This window comes from Ranitomeya imitator, chromosome 3 (genome assembly GCF_032444005.1).
Source record: "Ranitomeya imitator isolate aRanImi1 chromosome 3, aRanImi1.pri, whole genome shotgun sequence".
NCBI classification, from domain to species: domain Eukaryota; kingdom Metazoa; phylum Chordata; class Amphibia; order Anura; family Dendrobatidae; genus Ranitomeya; species Ranitomeya imitator.
The window spans coordinates 67,953,345-67,975,868 of NC_091284.1; the positions used below are offsets into that span (position 1 = coordinate 67,953,345).

The 22,524-nt window shown below is 42.7% G+C and overlaps 1 protein-coding gene across 2 annotated transcripts in view; it reads right to left on the minus strand.

The window, feature by feature from the left end:
- The window catches only part of GBE1 (1,4-alpha-glucan branching enzyme 1), a 226,023-nt gene that overhangs the window by 161,848 nt on the left and 41,651 nt on the right, over nt 1–22,524 (minus strand). For both annotated transcript variants that reach the window (XM_069760970.1, XM_069760971.1), the window contains exon 3: nt 12,162–12,331. In XM_069760970.1, coding sequence (XP_069617071.1) covers nt 12,162–12,331 — 170 coding nt within the window. The remainder of the gene's footprint in view (nt 1–12,161; nt 12,332–22,524) is intronic.

Genomic DNA, 22,524 nt, shown 5'->3' on the forward strand with positions numbered 1-22,524 from the left:
TTGGAAAAACTGCAGCTTTATTGCAAACTATAGCAAGCCGCTTCTTTCAGCTTTTTTTTTTTTTTTTCCATCCATAGAAAGCAATGAGTAAGTGCAAAGAACGCAGGTCTTAGGTTTTGCTGCGTTTTTGTTGTATCATGATTTTTTTTTTTTCTTGGGGGGGGGGGGGGGACACAAAACTTAAAACAGAATGGGCAAGAGACAACTTCCTTAAAGGTTTTTGCACAAAAGACGCATCAAAACCCGATACTTACGTTTTTTGCACTTACTCATGGCTTTCCATGGGTGAAAAAAAGCTAAAGGAAGCAGCAAGCTGCAACCTTCGAAAGCGCTGAAGTTTTCAAAATCAGGTAGGAAACAAACAAACAAAAAAATTATATATATATATATATATATATATATATATATATATATATTTATTATGTACATGTGCTGCTGTGTTTCTTTATATCTATATGATACAGCTTGCAGCTTGCATGTGTTCACATTGGGAGTGCTGGTTGGTTTTTTTTTCTCTTTGTTTAGTGTATGGATGTGGCTGCATCCAGACTGATCTTGCACTCCTCCCATTGACCTTGCAGGTGGCGGTAATCATCTCTACTTGCCCATAAATTGTAGGTTTAGCCCAGAGTGACATGTTTGTCCTAAGTTGTAGGCTGGTGGCCCAAGAGTGGCATGCACAGTAGAGTAAGGACCCATCAGAGGGAGATCACCTTGCCGTGGTTGATGGGCACACATGAATTGGCCAATTTATGCGCTAAGAATCTTCATTTTATCTATAACTAAGTTTTATGAAAAAAAATTTTTTGAAAATTTTTTTATGAAAAAATATTTTTGAGTAGTATGATTCATATCGAATATTTGTCTGTGTTTTCACATGGCCTAGATTCATGTACATGTGCTGCTGTGTTTCTTTATATCTATATGATACAGCTTGCATGTGTTCACATTGGGAGTGCTGGTTGGTTTTTTTTCTCTCTCTCTATATATATATCTGTGTTCTTCCTTATCTATCTATCTATGTGTATATATATATATATATATATATATATATATATATATATATATATATATATATATATATATATATATATAAAGATTTGTGAAATCTCATAGCTGTTGCTGTAAAGCAGCTTAAAATTTGCATTAAAAAGAAACACAACAAAAACACCATGTGTGAACATAGCCTATGAGTCAGCTAGACTCGAAACAAACCAGAAATATTTTCTACTATTTTAATGAAGTCATAATAAAGTATTTTAGATTTTAATTTGCTTTGTGGATTGAGAAATCGCTTTTTAAAACCCCCTTAATAGGATCTCCCATGATGTACTGGATCGCCACATGGTAAATATATAGACATCTACCCGATATACGGCAGTGATGCACACCGGCGTGATCTGCAGCCCTCATCTACCATCGCTCACTGTGCATTTATATACACACGGGTATAAGCGCACGTCCACACAAGTGATCCTTTGTTTGCTTATAGCTTTAGATTCCGCCATATTTATGTTGAAAGATTTCCGTCAATATTTTAGCTTGAGGCAAGAGACAAGCGCACGGGCAACAATGCCGGCTCGGAGATTTAAATTCCTCTGTTCCAGACAAATAGAAAGCTACCCACAGCGACTAGGGGAACGGTACAGGGAACAATAATCTATATGCAATAGGTAGAAAATGTACAAGCAGCATCAATTGTGCTGCTGCACCAGCAGGTTTCAGAGTAAATGTGATGGTTCCCCGCAGGAAACAGCTCTGCCGCCCCACAACGCAGAGATAAAGGGCTGACAGGTCAGGGTTTTGTGTTTTTTTGTTTTTTTTTGTTTTTCAATGAAATGAGGAAAATAAGTTCCGAAAAAGTATTCTTCATAAGGATGTACTTTATACAAGAAATATAACCATATTAAAACTGCTGGAAAAAAAACTATAAAATGCATAACGAGAAAAACATATGAAGAATTTAAAAAGGAAGTAGGACCTACGATTGGATTGAAAATTTAAGAGTACGGCCACGCTAGGTTTTTTTGGTGCTGCTTAAAAGTTTTTGGAGCAAAAAACATGAGAAATTAAAAAAAAATCCTGAGTTTCAATTGGAGTAAGGCTAGGGTCACATTGCGTTAGTGCAATCCGTTTAGCACTAGCGCTAGCGGATTGCGCTAACGCAATGTTTTTAAAGGGTCGCGTTAACGTCCCCGCTCTCGCAGATCCCCGATCTGCGAGAGCGGGGAACGGACCTCGAGCGCGCCGCGGATGCTGCAAGCAGCGTCCGAGGCGCGCTACAAAAGACCGGCGCGTCGCTAGCGCGTGCCGAAAATGACACGCGCTAGCAATGCGCTGGTACATTGCGGGCAATGGGAGCGCTAACGGACGCGTTGCATGGCGTTAATTTCGCCGTGCAACGCTGTCCGTTAGCGCTCTGACCAAAACGCAATGTGACCCCAGCCTAATTCTGCTCTAAAAAGTCTAAAGGGTGTTTATAGGATTTTCGAAAAATTGCCCAACACCAAAAATTGCTATAAATACAGGTCCTTCTCAAAAAATTAGCATATAGTGTTAAATTTCATTATTTACCATAATGTAATGATTACAATTAAACTTTCATATATTATAGATTCATTATCCACCAACTGAAATTTGTCAGGTCTTTTATTGTTTTAATACTGATGATTTTGGCATACAACTCCTGATAACCCAAAAAACCTGTCTCAATAAATTAGCATATTTCACCCATCCAATCAAATAAAAGTGTTTTTTAATAACAAACAAAAAAACCATCAAATAATAATGTTCAGTTATGCACTCAATACTTGGTCGGGAATCCTTTGGCAGAAATGACTGCTTCAATGCGGCGTGGCATGGAGGCAATCAGCCTGTGACACTGCTGAGATGTTATGGAGGCCCAGGATGCTTCAATAGCGGCCTTAAGCTCATCCAGAGTGTTGGGTCTTGCGTCTCTCAACTTTCTCTTCACAATATCCCACAGATTCTCTATGGGGTTCAGGTCAGGAGAGTTGGCAGGCCAATTGAGCACAGTAATACCATGGTCAGTAAACCATTTACCAGTGGTTTTGGCACTGTGAGCAGGTGCCAGGTCGTGCTGAAAAATGAAATCTTCATCTCCATAAAGCATTTCAGCCGATGGAAGCATGAAGTGCTCCAAAATCTCCTGATAGCTAGCTGCATTGACCCTGCCCTTGATGAAACACAGTGGACCAACACCAGCAGCTGACATGGCACCCCACACCATCACTGACTGTGGGTACTTGACACTGGACTTCAGGCATTTTGGCATTTCCTTCTCCCCAGTCTTCCTCCAGACTCTGGCACCTTGATTTCCGAATGACATGCAAAATTTGCTTTCATCAGAAAAAAGTACTTGGGACCACTTAGCAACAGTCCAGTGCTGCTTCTCTGTAGCCCAGGTCAGGCGCCTCTGCCGCTGTTTATGGTTCAAAAGTGGCTTTACCTGGGGAATGCGGCACCTGTAGCCCATTTCCTGCACACGCCTGTGCACGGTGGCTCTGGATGTTTCCACACCAGACTCAGTCCACTGCTTCCTCAGGTTCCCCAAGGTCTGGAATCGGTCCTTCTCCACAATCTTCCTCAGGGTCCGGTCTCCTCTTCTCGTTGTACAGCGTTTTCTGCCACATTGTTTCCTTCCAACAGACTTACCATTGAGGTGCCTTGATACAGCACTCTGGGAACAGCCTATTTGTTGAGAAATTTCTTTCTGGGTCTTACCCTCTTGCTTGAGGGTGTCAATGATGGCCTTCTTTGACATCTGTCAGGTCGCTAGTCTTACCCATGATGGGGGTTTTGAGTAATGAACCAGGCAGGGAGTTTATAAAAGCCTCAGGTATCTTTTGCATGTGTTTAGAGTTAATTAGTTGATTCAGAAGATTAGGGTAATAGGTCGTTTAGAGAACCTTTTCTTGATATGCTAATTTATTGAGACAGGTTTTTTGGGTTATCAGGAGTTGTATGCCAAAATCATCAGTATTAAAACAATAAAAGACCTGACAAATTTCAGTTGGTGGATAATGAATCTATAATATATGAAAGTTTAATTGTAATCATTACATTATGGTAAATAATGAAATTTAACACTATATGCTAATTTTTTGAGAAGGACCTGTAGTAGAGTAGGTCTAACTGCAGTCCGGTTTAGATGAAGTCCTGTCCATTCGTCAGCTGACCGCTGTTGGCAACAGTCACGTGAAAAACGGATGCGACAGGCAGCGATTTCTCGAGAGGTCAGCGATATAAGCTCAGCGGCGCCCGGAGCTCCTACCTCACTGACTTAATTTATGATGCGCACAGAAGGCTGAAGCCTAAGTAAAAGCCCCTGTAATAAACAATAAATCTATATACATAATTGTCTAAGGGGTACTTCCGTCTGTCTGTCTGTCCTTCTCTCACGGTTATTCGTTCGCTGATTGGTCTCGGCAGCTGCCTGTCATGGCTGCCGCGACCAATCAGCGACATGCACAGTCCGATTAGTCCCTCCCCTACTCCCGTGCACTCACTGCCCGGCGCCCGCTCCGTAGTCCCCACCGCTCACACAGGGTTAATGGCAGCGGTAACGGCCTGCGGTGTAACACGCTCCGTTACAGCTGCTATTAACCCAGTGTGTCCCCAACTATTTACTATTGATGCTGCCTATGCAGCATCAATAGTAAAAATAGGTCATGTTAAAAATAATAAAAAAAAAAAAAAACCCTGCTATACTGACCCTCCGCCACCTTTACCACTCCTCGCCACGCTCCCGGGACCGCTCCATTGCAAGCGGCAGCTTCCGGTCTCATCCCAGGGCTGGTGTGTGACAAGGACCTGTCGTGACGTCACGGTCATGTGACTGCGACGTCATCATAGGTCCTGCTCACACCAGCCCTGGGACTGCAAGCTGCCGCTTTCAATGGAGCGGTCCCAGGAGTGTGGCGAGGAGCGTGAAAGGCGGCGGATGGCAAGTATAGCAGGACTTCAACGGGCTATAGGTGAGTATATGTTTATTTATTTTTTTTAAGTCTCTATATAACGTGGCTCTGGGCTGGCCAATATACTACGTGACTGGGCAATATATCGTACTACGTAGGCGGTGCTATATACTACGTGGCTGGGCAATAGACGACGTGGCTGGGCAATAGACTACGTGGCTGGGCAATAGACTACGTGGCTGGGCAATAGACTACGTAGGCGGTGCTATATACTACGTGACTGGGCAATAGACTACGTGGCTGGGCAATAGACTACATGGCTGGGCAATATACTACGCGGCTGGGCAATATACTACGTGAACATGCATATTCTAGACTACCCGATGCGTTAGAATCGGGCCACCATCTAGTAATAATATAATTATATACACACACATATACTAATTTAAAAACGTACAATTTAAAGCTCTCCTTGTCCGGATAAAGCTCTCCTCTCTGATAATCTGCCACTCATTTCACCGTTTATCCCTTCGGTATAATATTCGGCAACACATATCTCGAATTATAATGAGTATTACAATTTAACTAAGACCAAAGTTGCAAATTAAAGACAATGCCACCCAAGAGGGCACTTCAAAAGCCTACTGCAAGGAGAACGTGCCTAATGTTTCAGAGACTCCATTTATTCCAGTCTACCAAACACTGTTGGAATTCAGAACGAGTTTTCTCTATTCTAATTTTCTAGACTGCATTGTCTAACAGATTAGTCTAAAACAATAATTGTGCTGCGCGGTTTACTTTCATCATAAATCAGATTCAGACTCCGTTGAACCGAAATCCAAATTACTGTATGAACGCAAACAAAAATATATTAAATATGGTTCATTGGACTCACTATTTTTAAGGAATGAACCCTGCGTCAGACAGGATCACTGGACTCTCCCCCCCAATTTGGTTCCTCATGAATAGATTTGCATATTCAACAAAAAATAAGTAAAATTGGAACAAAAGGGCAGAAAAAGAAAAAAAAAACACTACAGCAAACACAATCCATAGTAGAATCTTGAATAAAACCACCGATTAGGATACAAAACACTGCAGCAAGCATGAAATAATGTGGATTATTTTTGGTTCTATTTCCTGTTTTAACCATTTCAAAACCAAAATGAAAGATGAATAAAATAATTTTGGACTGTGGCATCTATCTATATAATCGTCTAAGGGGTACTTCCGTCTGTCTGTCTGTAATGGAAATCCCGCGTCGCTGATTGGTTGTGGCCGGCAGGCCGTGACCAATCTGACCAATCAGCGACAGGCTTAGTCCGGACTCGTATTGGCCCCTCCCTACTCCCCTCCAATAGGTGCCAGTGTGTCGCCCCATCCCGAACCAACTTTTTACTATTGATGCTGGCTATGCAGCATCAATAGTAAAAAGATATAATGTTAAAAATAATTTAAATAAAAAAAAAATTGTGCTATTCTCACCTTCCGTCGCCTCCGCAGCTTTCCCGCTCCTCCCGATGCTCTCGTCAGCTTCCGTTCCCAGAGATGGATTGGGAAATTACCCAGATGACTTAGCGGTCTCGCGAGACAGATACGTAATCTGGGTAATTTCACAATGAGGAGAGCATTGGGAGGAGCGGGACAGCTTCGGTGGACGACGGAAGGGTGAGCATATAACTATTTTTTATTTTAATTCTTTTCTTCACAGGGATACGGTGCCCACACTGCTGTATACTACGCGGGCTGTGCTATATACTACGTGGGCTGTGCTATATACTACGTGGGCTGTGCTATATACTACGTGGGCTGTGCTATATACTACGTGGGCTGTGCTATATACTATGTGGCTGTGCTATATACTACGTGGCTGTGCTATATACTACGTGGCTGTCTGTTATATACTACATGGCTCCTATATATTACGTTGCTGTGCTATATACTACATGGGCTGTGCTATATATTATGTGGGCTGTGCTATATACTACATAGCTGTGCTATATACTACGTGGCTGTGCTATATACTATGTGGCTGCTATATACTACGTGGCAGTGCTATATACTACGCAGCCGGCCGCGACCAATCAGTGATATTGCCGCGGGATTTAAACACCGCTTCGGTGATTAGTCTTGCACGGACAACCGCGACCAATCAGCGAAACGCAGTACGGCCGCGAATTGGTGCGGGATTTCAACCACGTTTCGCTGATTGGTCGCGACCAATCAGCAATATTGGCACAGAAATTAACACGCACTCACAGCGCGACATACATACATACAAACAAACATACATACATATTCTAGAATACCTGATGTTTTAGAATTGGGCCACCATCTAGTAAAATAATAAAGGCTTTTATGTAACCAATATCCATTGGCTTGGTAAAATAGTTAAGTTTCCACTGCATTTTATAAATATATGAAATTTTACACGTAATGATTTCCTTCAATTTTCCCGAGTAGAATGATACCATATATGCATAGAGTACTTGTCCCGTGACACAGTCATTCTAGACAAAATAAAAAAATCCCCATTAAAGGGAATACGTCAGCAGGTTTTGTTACCTAATCTGAGGGCAGCATAATGTAGGGGCAGAGACCCCGATTCCAGTGATGTGCCACTTACTGAACAGCTTGCTGTTATTTTGATCCAATCCCTGTTTTATCTGCTACCAGTTCTCTGAATGCGGAGCGGTGTATAACCCCTCCCACACCACTGATTGGCTGCTTTCTATGTATATTGTATATGGGCAGAAAGCAGCCAATCAGTGGTGGGGGCGGGGTTATATAGAGATCATGAATATGGAGGAACTAGTCCTCTTGTGATAATCTGCCGCTGATAAATCAGTGATTATATCAAAACCACAGTAAGCAGTCTAGAAAGTGACACATCGCTGGAATCGGGGTGTTTGTCATTACATTATGCTGCTCTCAGATTAGGTGGCTAAAACCTGGTGACAGATTCCCTTTAAGCTTTGAAGTCTGTCCCGCTCATTTGGTTTTGATGTGGTACATATGTGCAATGTTCTGTAGTCAAAAGGGACCTGTCGGCATGATATATTCATTTTAAAATACCGTAATATTATTCCCTATAACAGAATCATTCTTGAAGGAATTGTTTTTGGAGTGTTGAGATACCTACATTCTGCATGATGTGGACATAATAAGCATTGGCCGGTAGCATTTGGGAATGGACATCTATTTTATGAAGGGTTCATGATCAAAGTGTGAGCTTTGTTTTATTTAGTTGTTTATTAATTTAATAGATGGTGGCCCAATTCTAACGCATCGGGTATTCTAGAATATGCATGTCCACATAGTATATTGCCCAGCGACGTAGTATATTGCCCAGCGACGTAGTATATTGCCCAGCCACGTAGTATATTGCCCAGCCACGTAGTATATTGCCCAGTGACGTAGTATATTGTCCAGCCACGTAGTATATTGCCCAGTGACGTAGTATATTGCCCAGCCACGTAGTATGTTGCCCAGCCACGTAGTATATTGCCCAGTCACGTAGTATATTGCCCAGTCACGTAGTATATTGCCCAGTCACGTAGTATATTGCCCAGTCACGTAGTATATTGCCCAGTTACGTAGTATATTGCCCAGTTACGTAGCATATTGCCCAGTCACGTAGTATATTGCCCAGTCACGTAGTATATTGCCCAGTCACGTAGTATATTGCCCAGTCACGTAGTATATTGCCCAGTCACGTAGTATATTGCCCAGTTACGTAGTATATTGCCCAGTTACGTAGCATATTGCCGAGCCACACAGTATACAGCACAGAGCCACGTAGTATATTGCCTAGACACGTACTATATTGCACAGCCACGTAGTATATTGCCCAGTCACGTACTATATTGCACAGCCACGTAGTATATAGCCCAGTCACGTAGTATATTGCACAGCCAAGTAGTATATTGCCCAGTCACGTAGTATATTGCACAGCCACGTAGTATATTGCCAAGTCACGTAGTATATTGCACAGCCACGTAGTATATTGCACAGCCACGTAGTATATTGCCCAGTCACGTAGTATATTGCACAGCCAAGTAGTATATTGCACAGCCCACGTGGTATATTGCCCAGTCACGTAGTATATTGCACAGCCCACGTTCTACGTTGCCCAGCCACATAGTATATTGCCCAGTCACATAGTATATTGCACAGCCCACGTAGTATATTGCCCAGCCATGTAGTATATTGCCCAGCCATGTAGTATATTGCACAGCTCACGTAGTATATTGCCCAGCTCATGTACTATATTGCCCAGCCACGTAGTATATTGCCCAGCCACGTAGTATATTGCCCAGTACAGAGCCACGTAGTATAGAGACTTAAAAAAAAAAAAAAAATATATATATATATATATATATATATATATATATATATATATATATATATATATATATATATATATATATATACTCACCTTCCGAAGGGCCGTTGAAGTCCTGCTATACTCACCGTCCACCACCTTTCCCGCTCCTCGCCACGCTCCCGGGACCGCTCCATTGCAAGCGGCAGCTTGCGCTCCCAAGGCTGGTGTGAGCAGGACCTATGATGACGTCGCGGTCACATGACCATGACGTCACGGCAGGTCCTTGACGCACACCAGCCCTGGGACGGGACCGGAAGTTGCCGCTTGCAATGGAGCAGTCCCGGGAGCGTGGCGAGGAGCGGGAAAGGTGGCGGACGGTGAGTATAGCAGGTTTTTTGTTTTTTTTATTATTTTTAACATGACATTTTTACTATTGATGCTGCATAGGTAGCATCAATAGTAAATAGTTGGGGACACACAGGGTTAATAGCAGCTGTAACGGAGTGCGTTACACCGCGGGCTGTTACCGCTGCCATTAACCCTGTGTGAACGGTGAGCGGAGGGGATTACGGAGCGGGCGCCGAGCAGTGAGTGCAGGGGAGTAGGGGAGGGATTAATCGGACTGTGGCCGTCGCTGATTGGTCGCGGCAGCCATGACAGGCAGCTGCCGAGACCAATCAGCAAACGAATAACCGTGACAGAAGGACAGACAGACGGAAGTGACCCTTAGACAATTATGTATATAGATTTTTTAATGGGAAGCAGGAAAATGACGATGTCTGAAGTGTGTGTGTGTGTGTGTGAGAGCGCGAGTGTGAGAGCGCGAGTGCGTGAGAGCGCGAGTGCGTGAGAGAGCGTGAGAGAGCGTGAGAGAGAGAGAGGGTGAGAGAGAGAGAGCGTGAGAGAGAGAGAGCGTGAGAGAGAGAGAGCGTGAGAGAGAGAGAGCGTGAGAGAGAGAGAGCGTGAGAGAGAGCGTGAGAGAGAGAGCGTGAGAGAGAGAGAGCGTGAGAGAGAGAGAGCGTGAGAGAGAGAGCGCGAGAGAGAGAGAGAGCGTGAGAGAGAGAGCGCGAGAGAGAGAGAGCGCGAGAGAGAGAGAGCGTGAGAGAGAGAGAGCGTGAGAGAGAGAGCGTGAGAGAGAGAGAGCGTGAGAGAGAGAGCGTGAGAGAGAGAGAGAGAGAGAGAGAGCGAGAGAGAGAGAGCGTGAGAGAGAGAGAGCGTGAGAGAGAGAGAGCGTGAGAGAGAGAGAGCGTGAGAGAGAGAGCGTGAGAGAGAGAGCGTGAGAGAGAGAGCGTGAGAGAGAGAGCGTGAGAGAGAGAGCGTGAGAGAGAGAGCGTGAGAGAGAGCGTGAGAGAGAGAGCGCGAGAGAGAGAGCGCGAGAGAGAGAGAGCGTGAGAGAGAGAGAGCGTGAGAGAGAGAGAGCGTGAGAGAGAGAGAGCGTGAGAGAGAGAGAGCGTGAGAGAGAGAGAGCGTGAGAGAGAGAGAGCGTGAGAGAGAGAGTGTGAGAGTGTGTGTGTCCGGGATTGGCATCTGCATCGTCATCGTCACAGCTACAGCCACAAAATTTTGCACAGTCACATGTCTGGACCCCGAGAGCGTTATGTTGTGAGGCGAAATTTTAATCCCCACGCTTTCCAATTCACAAAAACTATTTTGCCCCTATCTACATAATGGGGAAAAGTGAAAGGAAAAGTGTTGGAGGCAAACTGACAGCTGCCAGATGTGAACAAGGGGGACTTAAAGAGTGAGAGCGATGGCGCCAAAGAGTATATACCGTACAGTTGCTAAGGTGGGGCCCCGACATAGGATATGAACACACACAGGGATATGAAAACACACACAAAATGCGCCACACACTACCACGTGCTTGAACACATACCACCCTCAGCACACATTTCACCACACATACACCAACCTCGCCACATAAAAGTCGAAACACAAAAGTCACCACTCAAAACTCGCCACGCGCAAAACTCGCCACATGCAAAACTAGGCTCACGCAAAAATCGCCACATGTGCAAAACTCACCTCATGGAAAAAACTCACCACATGTGCAAAACTTGCACACGCGGAAAAATTGCCACATGCACAAAAGTTGCAACACATGCAAAAGTTGCCTCACACAAAACTTACACATACTCAAAACGCACCACACAGAAAGCTTACCATGCGCAAAACTTGCTGCACACAACTTGCTACACTAACCTGTCACATGCAACTCGACACACAAAAAGTTGCTACACGCATGTCGCCACACGCAACTCAACACACACAACTTGACACATGAAACTTGATCTAAAACACACACAAGTCTGGTATTATCCTTCAAAAATAAAAATCTGATTAATAAGCAGACAAACTACAAGAGCAACAAATGTACCATAGAGGAAATACGGCAGCTGTCAGTCACATGACCTGTCTATTATGTGCATGTGTGAGCTAATATATACTGCCAGGGGGGAGGGCTTCCTGTTGGCTGGGGATTAATCAGGCTGCCAATAGCAACCAATCACAGCTCAGCTTCTGTTTTGCTACAGTTAATTAATCTGAGCTCTGATTGGTTAATATAGGCAACAAAGGACATTCTCAGTCTAAAAAAAAAGCCAATATATGTTGTGAAATGCTTCTATTAGCTTAGTTTTTGTCTTTTAATAATTACATTTCTATCTATTTGTTTTGTGGTTTTTGTGTGCAGAATACATTTTTGTGAACACATTCTATTTAGCTAACAGCAGTTATTGGCCTGGGTGAAGCCGGGTAGCACAGCTAGTTAAAAATAAAACTAAACTGATATCACAGGTCTAAAGAAACGGCAACATAAGCAGCTGCAGACTGAGAGGTAAATACACCTGAGAAATACTGCCGCCATGAAACTTCACGCTTCAACCGTCTATACTTACTGAAATCCCCAGTAAGGAAAACCGCTTCAGCACCCGGGGCCCATTCTTTGCAATAAATCCCACCATCGGGCTGGGTATGGATTCCAAACGACTGGTAACTTCTTGAGAACTTTTCCAGGCCGCCTTCGAAACCTTCAAGTTTATTCAAAAGATCTTCAAATAAAGCATACCTGCAAAGAAAGGAGTGAAAATAAATGCACAAAGTCTTTTCACCAATAATTATTTTGTAACAGGTTTTTATTTTAGGGCTGGATTTTTTTTTTTATTCCATGTTCCATACATTGTTGAGCAAGCGTAAAAAAAAACAAAACAAAAAACAACTTACCAACAACTAACTGTGGGAAAGTAGCCTAATACTTTTCGTGATACGGAGATGCCTGTAATAAGAACTACTGAAGAATGATCTTTAAGCAGGAAATGTTCACTTATTAGGAGCCTTAGTGGCCAGAGTGAAATCTTTGCTTCATATCGGTAGGCAAAGTTTTAGCTTACTGGTGACAGATCCTCGTTAAAAAAAAAAAAAAAGTAAAAAGTCAACTAATTCCACCAGGTTTTTATTTATTTTTTTTTATTTTTTTACACACACACACACACACACACACACACACACACACACACACACACACACACACACTAAAAGAAACAGTTAAAGGGAATCTGTCAGCAGATTTTTGTTATGTAATCCGATAGCAGCATGATGTAGAGGCAGAGACCCCGATTCCAGTGATGTGTCACTTACCGAGCTGTGTGTTGCTATTTCAATAAAATCAGGGGTTTGATCAGCAGGAAATCATCACTAAATGACAAGGTGCCCGCTGCCTCAGGCGACTGATTAACAACTTTTCGTCAATGCAGTGTGTACACAGAACGCTGCCAATCGCTGGTGTGGGCGGGGGGATAAAAGGCTCAGCATTCTAAGCACTGCTAGTTCTGTAGTACAGAAAACAGGGATTGTATCAAAATGAGGAGAAGATGATCCAGCTTCCAAAAATGTATTCGGTTAAAAAATAGATTCCATGATGAGTGTAGACAAAGCTACGGATTTCGCACATCCATTGTGTTCTTTAACAAAGCTAAACATGTGCTGAGTGATTTAATCAACCAATTGGAACACAAATGGTCAGTCACATGATAAAGTGTCATGACTGAATAAAAACACCAGATGGAAATAAACGCGAAGGTCGCACGCAAGTAATAAAAACATTACAGGAGTATATAAAAAGAGAGCAGGAAAAGTGCATGTGAACAAAGCAGAAGAAGTTCTATAAATAATGAAGTAAACCATTAGGACAGCAGGAGTCCAGGTGAAGCATCCAATCCGCTTCCCTACCCAACCGACGCTTTCTAAGGTCACTGCCTCAGGGATTGGCGGCTACTCGCTCTTTTCCGAAAATTTGCATTGAGGTAGCATTTCTATTATTATGACATTTTCCAGATTCATATTGTGACTCCAGCTAGTCACTATCTCAGTGCATACACCTCCACATATTAGCTATTTGAAAAACCGGAGGAAAACTAGAAGTTTTTGTATAAAAAGTAACAAAAGCTTTATTACAAACCAATACAAACAATTAAAAACGCAGACAAAGTGATGAAAGTGTTAATAAACAAAGACACCAGATATAAGTGGCCCTCAGTACAATACCACATACATCATTGCATCAGTGCAATTATCAGATAAATCCAGTAAAGACAAAACCCTCCTAAAGGTATGCCGCATAAACACAACCCTCATTATCATAAACCAAGGTCATTGTGGCACCAGCCATCAATTATAATAACCTACGGGTGTGTTCATTCAACGGACCACCGGTAATTATAAAAGGTACCGCCGTATCACATGCCCGGTCTGGTGGGTCTGAAGATGGGTACAAAAAGAGAGCATGTCTCACCTAGAAATGAGGAACCAAACTGCACGTGCCCCAACGCGCGTTTCGCCGCTGTCAGCATTCGCTTTCTCAAGGGGAAGCATTTCTATTATGCTGTGATGTGAAGTGTGGAGATGCATGAGAGACGCTGCGATTAGTGTTCGGTACGCTAGATATATCTGGAAGATGGTCTGATCTGCGATTCTTTACTTTCCGTACAGTCCACCCCTCATACAGTGTATTGCATGTGCTGCATTGTAGAATAACAAATCTGCAGGTGGTCGGGCATCTAGGAAATAGCGACAACAATATTGTACAGTTTCACCTGTCTTTCACTAGGGGGACTTGTCAGGGAGTCACAAAAACACTGAACTTTAGGAAGGCAAAGTTTGACCAGCTTAGAGATGCCCTTAATCTGGTAGACTGGGACAATATCCTCAGAAATGAGAATACAGATAATAAATGGGAAATGTTTAAGAACATCCTAAATAGGCAGTGTAAGCGGTTTATACCTTGTGGGAATAAAAGGACTAGAAATAGGAAAAACCCAATGTGGCTAAACAAAGAAGTAAGACAGGCAATTAACAGTAAAAAGAAAGCATTTGCACTACTAAAGCAGGATGGCACCATTGAAGCTCTAAAAAACTATAGGGAGAAAAATACTTTATCTAAAAAACTAATTAAAGCTGCCAAAAAGGAAACAGAGAAGCACATTGCTAAGGAGAGTAAAACTAATCCCAAACTGTTCTTCAACTATATCAATAGTAAAAGAATAAAAACTGAAAATGTAGGCCCCTTAAAAAATAGTGAGGAAAGAATGGTTGTAGATGACGAGGAAAAAGCTAACATATTAAACAACTTCTTCTCCACGGTATTCACGGTGGAAAATGAAATGCTAGGTGAAATCCCAAGAAACAATGAAAACCCTATATTAAGGGTCACCAATCTAACCCAAGAAGAGGTGCGAAACCGGCTAAATAAGATTAAAATAGATAAATCTCCGGGTCCGGATGGCATACACCCACGAGTACTAAGAGAACTAAGTAATGTAATAGATAAACCATTATTTCTTATTTTTAGGGACTCTATAGCGACAGGGTCTGTTCCGCAGGATTGGCGCATAGCAAATGTGGTGCCAATATTCAAAAAGGGCTCTAAAAGTGAACCTGGAAATTATAGGCCAGTAAGTCTAACCTCTATTGTTGGTAAAATATTTGAAGGGTTTCTGAGGGATGTTATTCTGGATTATCTCAATGAGAATAACAGTTTAACTCCATATCAGCATGGGTTTCTGAGAAATCGCTCCTGTCAAACCAATCTAATCAGTTTTTATGAAGAGGTAAGCTATAGGCTGGACCACGGTGAGTCATTGGACGTGGTATAGCTCGATTTTTCCAAAGCGTTTGATACCGTGCCGCACAAGAGGTTGGTACACAAAATGAGAATGCTTGGTCTGGGGGAAAATGTGTGTAAATGGGTTAGTAACTGGCTTAGTGATAGAAAGCAGAGGGTGGTTATAAATGGTATAGTCTCTAACTGGGTCGCTGTGACCAGTGGGGTACCGCAGAGGTCGGTATTGGGACCTGTTCTCTTCAACATATTCATTAATGATCTGGTAGAAGGTTTACACAGTAAAATATCGATATTTGCAGATGATACAAAACTATGTAAAGCAGTTAATACAAGAGAAGATAGTATTCTGCTACAGATGGATCTGGATAAGTTGGAAACTTGGGCTGAAAGGTGGCAGATGAGGTTTAACAATGATAAATGTAAGGTTATACACATGGGAAGAAGGAATCAATATCACCATTACACACTGAATGGGAAACCACTGGGTAAATCTGACAGGGAGAAGGACTTGGGGATCCTAGTTAATGATAAACTTACCTGGAGCAGCCAGTGCCAGGCAGCAGCTGCCAAGGCAAACAGGATCATGGGGTGCATTAAAAGAGATCTGGATACACATGATGAGAGCATTATACTGCCTCTGTACAAATCCCTAGTTAGACCGCACATGGAGTACTGTGTCCAGTTTTGGGCACCGGTGCTCAGGAAGGATATAATGGAACTAGAGAGAGTACATAGGAGGGCAACAAAATTAATAAAGGGAATGGGAGAACTACAATACCCAGATAGATTAGCGAAATTAGGATTATTTAGTCTAGAAAAAAGACGACTGAGGGGCGATATAATAACCATGTATAAGTATATAAGGGGACAATACAAATATCTCGCTGAGGATCTGTTTATACCAAGGAAGGTGACGGGCACAAGGGGGCATTCTTTGCATCTGGAGGAGAGAAGGTTTTTCCACCAACATAGAAGAGGATTCTTTACTGTTAGGGCAGTGAGAATCTGGAATTGCTTGCCTGAGGAGGTGGTGATGGCGAACTCAGTCGAGGGGTTCAAGAGAGACCTGGAAGTCTTCCTGGAGCAGAACAATATTGTATCATACAAATTTTTAGGTTCTGTAGAAGGACGTAGATCTGGGGATTTATTATGATGGAATATAGGCTGAACTGGATGGACAAATGTCTTTTTTCGGCCTTACTAACTATGTTACTATGTAATATAAACCACATGGTCACTATTACAGTCGATATATCGTTTAACAGTAAATACTTGATTAGTGTCAGAAAAGATTTTCAGTAACCGCTGCAAAACGGCATAGGACGCATCTATTTAAACCACATTTGTAAAAGCCATGTAAGATGCTATTCCATTTTATTAGGAAAGCTAGGGGACAGAACGTTTCCCAGGGTCCTGGCCATTTTAGCTACTACTTTAACACCAGGATCCAAAATTTGAGGCCTAACCGATTCATCACACAATAAGGGTAAACATTTCATGACTGTTTTTTATTTCATAAAACTGTGGGCTATACTGTAAAGCCAATACTAGTTTTGATGATGAATGTTTTAACACACAACGTAGACCCTACAGTTTATGGCCGCTATGCGATCACAGAAAAACTCCCTAAATCGCAACACATTAGCCTAGCTCATGACCTAATTCACTAGAAGCTCTTCTAGTGACGAGATAATGGTGTCGCTAATTGCTAAAAGTTGAGCTTGTTCATCAATAGGAGATCAGTGATGGCCCAACTCTCGGCACCCCCACCGCTCACACTCAGCTGGGGATTGTTCTGGTAGCTACTGGGACCATCTCCCCTCACACCATTCAAGGTGCTGAAGGTCAGGTCCTTTCATTTTTTTTGCGTTGCCATAATGATAAAGATTATATATTTTTTTAGAAAAACTTCAGCTGTATGATGGCTTTTGTGTTTTTTTTAATGTCAACACAGGTGAGTGTGTTTTTATAGGACTATCCACTTGACGGATGTGCCGGTGGGGTGGTGTGGCCTGCAGTCATGGGGGCTTTGCCATGCAGCATTGGCGCCGTGGGGGAACTAGGTCATTCCCCTTGCTGGTGCATGACGTCACACCTTTTAGGCTAGGGACCCACCGAGAGTCTTGCCATGACTTGGCAGTGGGCTTTACACAGTCTGATCAGAATGTTCACTCTTGGACATGGCTTGGCTTTAGATTAGTGTATGATTTTTTGATGAGCGGTTCATGTCCTTTTTTCTAGTTATGGCTTCTCGTAATACTTTTCTTTGAAGTCATCTGTGTGCTGTACTTTCACAGACCCATATTCTTGAATGGATTATTAAGGTCTGTGCCTCAGATCCAAAAAATGGACTAGCGGTCATGATTTTTTTGCAAACACGGGGTTCACAAAAAAAAGGAGACATGTGAACAACCACATAGACTAGATATAGAGAGGTGGCGAGTTCCCCTTCATTGGAAGTCTTCAAACAGAGGCTGGACAGACATCTGTCTACGATGGCTTAGTGACTCCTGCATTGAGCAGAGGGGTGGACATGATGACCCTGGAGGTCCCTTCCAACACTAACATTCTAGAATGTACAGAAAAGCTTGCCTCTGGCAGTCCATTTGGGATCTGAGCAGTAGGTCCCTCAATAGGGATTTCTTTGCTACCTCTTTTGTGCTGCGGTAATGAACAAGAGATGATTTACACTATTTCGGTTTTCTCTCAGTCTTGTCTGCAGCACACAGCTCCTTCCCCATCATGTTCTTAATCAGTCTGCTAGTAAAAGTTTCTAATGCAGAAAGGTGGGCAAAGAAAGCGGCACTTTACATAGCGGCGCCTTATATAGCGTTCAGGTGTCAATTAACATTTTCATCCAGTTTATTAGCTCGCGAGACAGAGAATATCCCCATCTGTTGTGCTGATAACCGGACTAAGCGGAAACAAGTTCACATTCCAAATTATCACTATTTCCCCCGCTATATAATATTATTTGTTTCTTTCGTTCCAATAGTAGACTTCTCAAATGCAGATCAATTCAGTATTGACTTAGTCAACTGAAACAATTATACCAGTCAATAACAGATTGTCGGCCAATCTATCACACCAGGTCTCTGAAAAGACCTAAAAGGCACATGACTGGTTTTGGCAGCATCTGAAAACATGCTGCCATGGCCAGTAACAATTTATTGACGGGGCTGTCGGGTTTCGCAGCCCCACAATCAGATATTGCTGACCTATCCTAACAATAGGCCATCAACTAAACAAAAAAAAAAAAAAGAAGAAATTGGCAATCTCTTTAACCCCTTTACCCCCAAGGGTGGTTTGCACGTTAATGACCGGGCCAATTTTTACAATTCTGACCACTGTCCCTTTATGAGGTTATAACTCTGGAACGCTTCAATGGATCCTGGTGATTCTGACAATGTTTTCTCGTGACATATTGTACTTCATGACAATGGTAAAAATTCTTTGATAGTACCTGCGTTTATTTGTGAAAAAAACGGAAATTTGGCGAAAATTATGAAAATTTCGCAATTTTCCAACTTTGAATTTTTATGCAATTAAATCACAGAGATATGTCACACAAAATACTTAATAAGTAACATTTCCCACATGTCTACTTTACATCAGCACAATTTTGGAACCAAAATTTTTTTTTGTTAGGGAGTTATAAGGGTTAAAAGTTGACCAGCAATTTCTCAGTTCTACAACACCATTTTATTTTAGGGACCACATCTCATTTGAAGTCATTTTGAGGGGTCTATATGATAGAAAATACCCAAGTGTGACACCATTCTAAAAACTACACCCCTCAAGGTGCTCAAAACCATATTCAAGAAGTTTATTAACCCTTCTGGTGCTTCACAGGAATTTTTTGAATGTTTAAATAAAAATGAACATTTAACTTTTTTTCACAAAAAATTTAATTCATCTCCAATTTGTTTTATTTTACCAAGGGTAACAGGAGAAAATGGACCCCAAACATTGTTGTACAATTTGTCCTGAGTATGCCAATACCCCAAATGTGGGGGTAAACCACTGTTTGGGCGCATGGGAGAGCTCGGAAGGGAAGGAGCGCCATTTGACTTTTCAATGCAAAATTGACTGGAATTGAGATGGGACGCCATGTTTCGTTTGGAGAGCCCCTGATGTGGCTAAACATTGAAACCCCCCACAAGTGACACCATTTTGGAAAGTAGACCCCCTAAGGAACTTATCTAGAGGTGTGGTGAGCACTTTGACCCACCAAGTGCTTCACAGAAGTTTATAATGTAGAACCGTAAAAATAAAAAATCATATTTTTTCACAAAAATTATCTTTTCGCCCCCAATTTTTTATTTTCCCAAGGGTAACAGAAGAAATTGGACCCCAAAATGTGTTGTCCAATTTGTCCTGAGTGCGATGATACACCATATGTGGGGGGAACCACTGTTTGGGCACATGGGAGGGCTCAGAAGGGAAGGAGTGCCATTTGAATGCAGACTTAGATGGAATGGTCTGCAGGTGTCACATTGCGTTTGCAGAGCCCCTAATGTACCTAAACAGTAGAAACCCCCCACAAGTGACACCATTTTGGAAAGTAGACCCCCTAAGGAACTCATCTAGATGTGTTGTGATAGCTTTGAACCCCCAAGTGTTTCACTACAGTTTGTAACGCAGAGCCGTGAAAATTAAAAAAAAAATCTTTCCCCCCAAAATTATTTTTTAGCCCCCAGTTTTGTATTTTCCCGAGGATAAGAGGAGAAATTCGACCCCAAAAGTTGTTGTCCAATTTGTCCTGAGTACGCTGATACCCCGTATGTTGGGGGAAACCACCGTTTGAGCGCATAGCAGAGCTCGGAAGGGAAGGAGCGCCATTTGGAATGCAGACTTAGATGGAATGGTCTGCAGACGTCACATTGCGTTTGCAGAACCCCTAATGTACCTAAACAGTAGAAACCCCCCACAAGTGACCCCATATTGGAAACTAGACCCCCCAGGGAACTAATCTAGATGTGTTGTGAGAACTTTGAACCCCCAAGTGTTTCACTACAGTTTATAACGCAGAGCCGTGAAAATAAAAAATCTTTTTTTTCCCACAAAAAATATGTTTTAGCCCCGAGTTTTGTATTTTCCCAAGGGTAACAGGAGAAATTGGACCCCAAAAGTTGTTGTCCTATTTGTCCTGAGTACGCTGATACCCCATATGTTGGGGTAAACCCCTGTTTGGGCACACAGGAGAGCTCGGAAGGGAAGGAGCACTGTTTTACTTTTTCAACGCAGAATTGGCTGGAATTGAGATCGGACGCCATGTCGTGTTTGGAGAGCCCCTGATGTGCCTAAACAGTGGAAACCCCACAATTATAACTGAAACCCTAATCCAAACACATCCCTAACCCTAATCCCAACAGTAACCCTAACCACACCTCTAACCCAGACACACCCCTAACCCTAATCCCAACCCTATTCTCAACCGTAAATGTAATCTAAACCCTAACTGTAACTTTAGCCCCAACCCAAACTGTAGCCCTAGCCCTAACCCTAGCCCTAACCCTAACCCTAACCCTAGCCCTAACCCTAACCCTAACTCTAGCCCTAACCCTAGCCCAAACCCTAGCCCTAACTCTAACCCTAGCCCTAATGGGAAAATGGAAATAAATACATTTTTTTAATTTTTCCCTAACTAAGGGGGTGATGAAGGGGGGTTTGATTTACTTTTATAGCGGGTTTTTTTAGTAGATTTTTATGATTGGCAGCCGTCACACACTGAAAGACGCTTTTTATTGCAAAAAATATTTTTTGCGTTACCACATTTTGAGAGCTATAATTTTTCTATATTTTGGTCCACAGAGTCATGTGAGGTCTTGTTTTTTGCGGGACGAGTTGACGTTTTTATTGAAAACATTTTCGGGCACGTGACATTTTTTGATCGCTTTTTTTTCCCGATTTTTGTGAGGCAGAATGACCAAAAACCAGCTATTCATGAATTTCTTTTGGGGGAGGCGTTTATACCGTTCCGCGTTTGGTAAAATTGATAAAGCATTTTTATTCTTCGGGTCAGTACGATTACAGCGACACCTCATTTATATCATTTTTTTATGTTTTGGCGCTTTTATACGATAAAAACTATTTTATAGAAAAAATAATTATTTTGGCATCGCTTTATTCTCAGGACTATAACTTTTTTATTTTTTTGCTGATGATGCTATATGGCGGCTCGTTTTTTGCGGGACAAGATGACGTTTTCAGCGGTACCATGGTTATTTATATCTGTCTTTTTGATCGCGTGTTATTCCACTTTTTGTTCGGCGGTATAATAATAAAGCGTTGTTTTTTGCCTCGTTTTTTTTTTTTTTTCTTACGGTGTTTACTGAAGGGGTTAACTAGTGGGCCAGTTTTATAGGTCGGGCCGTTACGGACGCGGCGATACTAAATATGTGTACTTTTATTGTTTTTTTTTTATTTAGATAAAGAAATGTATTTATGGGAATAATATTTTTTTTTTTTTTCATTATTTTGGAATATTTTTTTTTATTTTTTTTTTACACATTTGAAAATTTTTTTTTTTACTTTGTCCCAGGGGGGTACATCACAGATCAGTGATCTGACAGTTTGCACAGCACTCTGTAAGATCACTGATCTGACATGCAGCGCTGCAGCCTTCACAGTGCCTGCTCTGAGCAGGCTCTGTGAAGCCACCTCCCTCCCTGCAGGACCCGGATCCGCGGCCATCTTGGATCCGGGGCTCGAGCAGGGAGGGAGGGAGGTAAGACCCTCGCAGCAACGTGATCACATCGCGTTGCTGCGGGGGGCTCAGGGAAGCCCGCAGGGAGCCCCCTCCCTGCGCGGTGCTTCCCTGCACCGCCGGCACATCGCGATCATCTTTGATCGCGGTGTGCCAGGGGTTAATGTGTCGGGGGCGGTGCGTGACCGCTCCTGGCACATAGTGCCGGATGTCAGCTGCGATAGGCAGCTGACACCCGGCCCCGATCGGCGGCGCTCCCCCCGTGAGCGCCGCCGATCGCGCTGGACGTACTATCCCGTCCATGGTCATAGGGGCCCACCCCACCTCGACGGGATAGTACGTCCGATGTCAGAAAGGGGTTAAACTGTTAGGATCAGTGCCTGCTATGTATTAGAGCCGTCAACTGTAACTATAGGTCGGACTGTGGGAATTC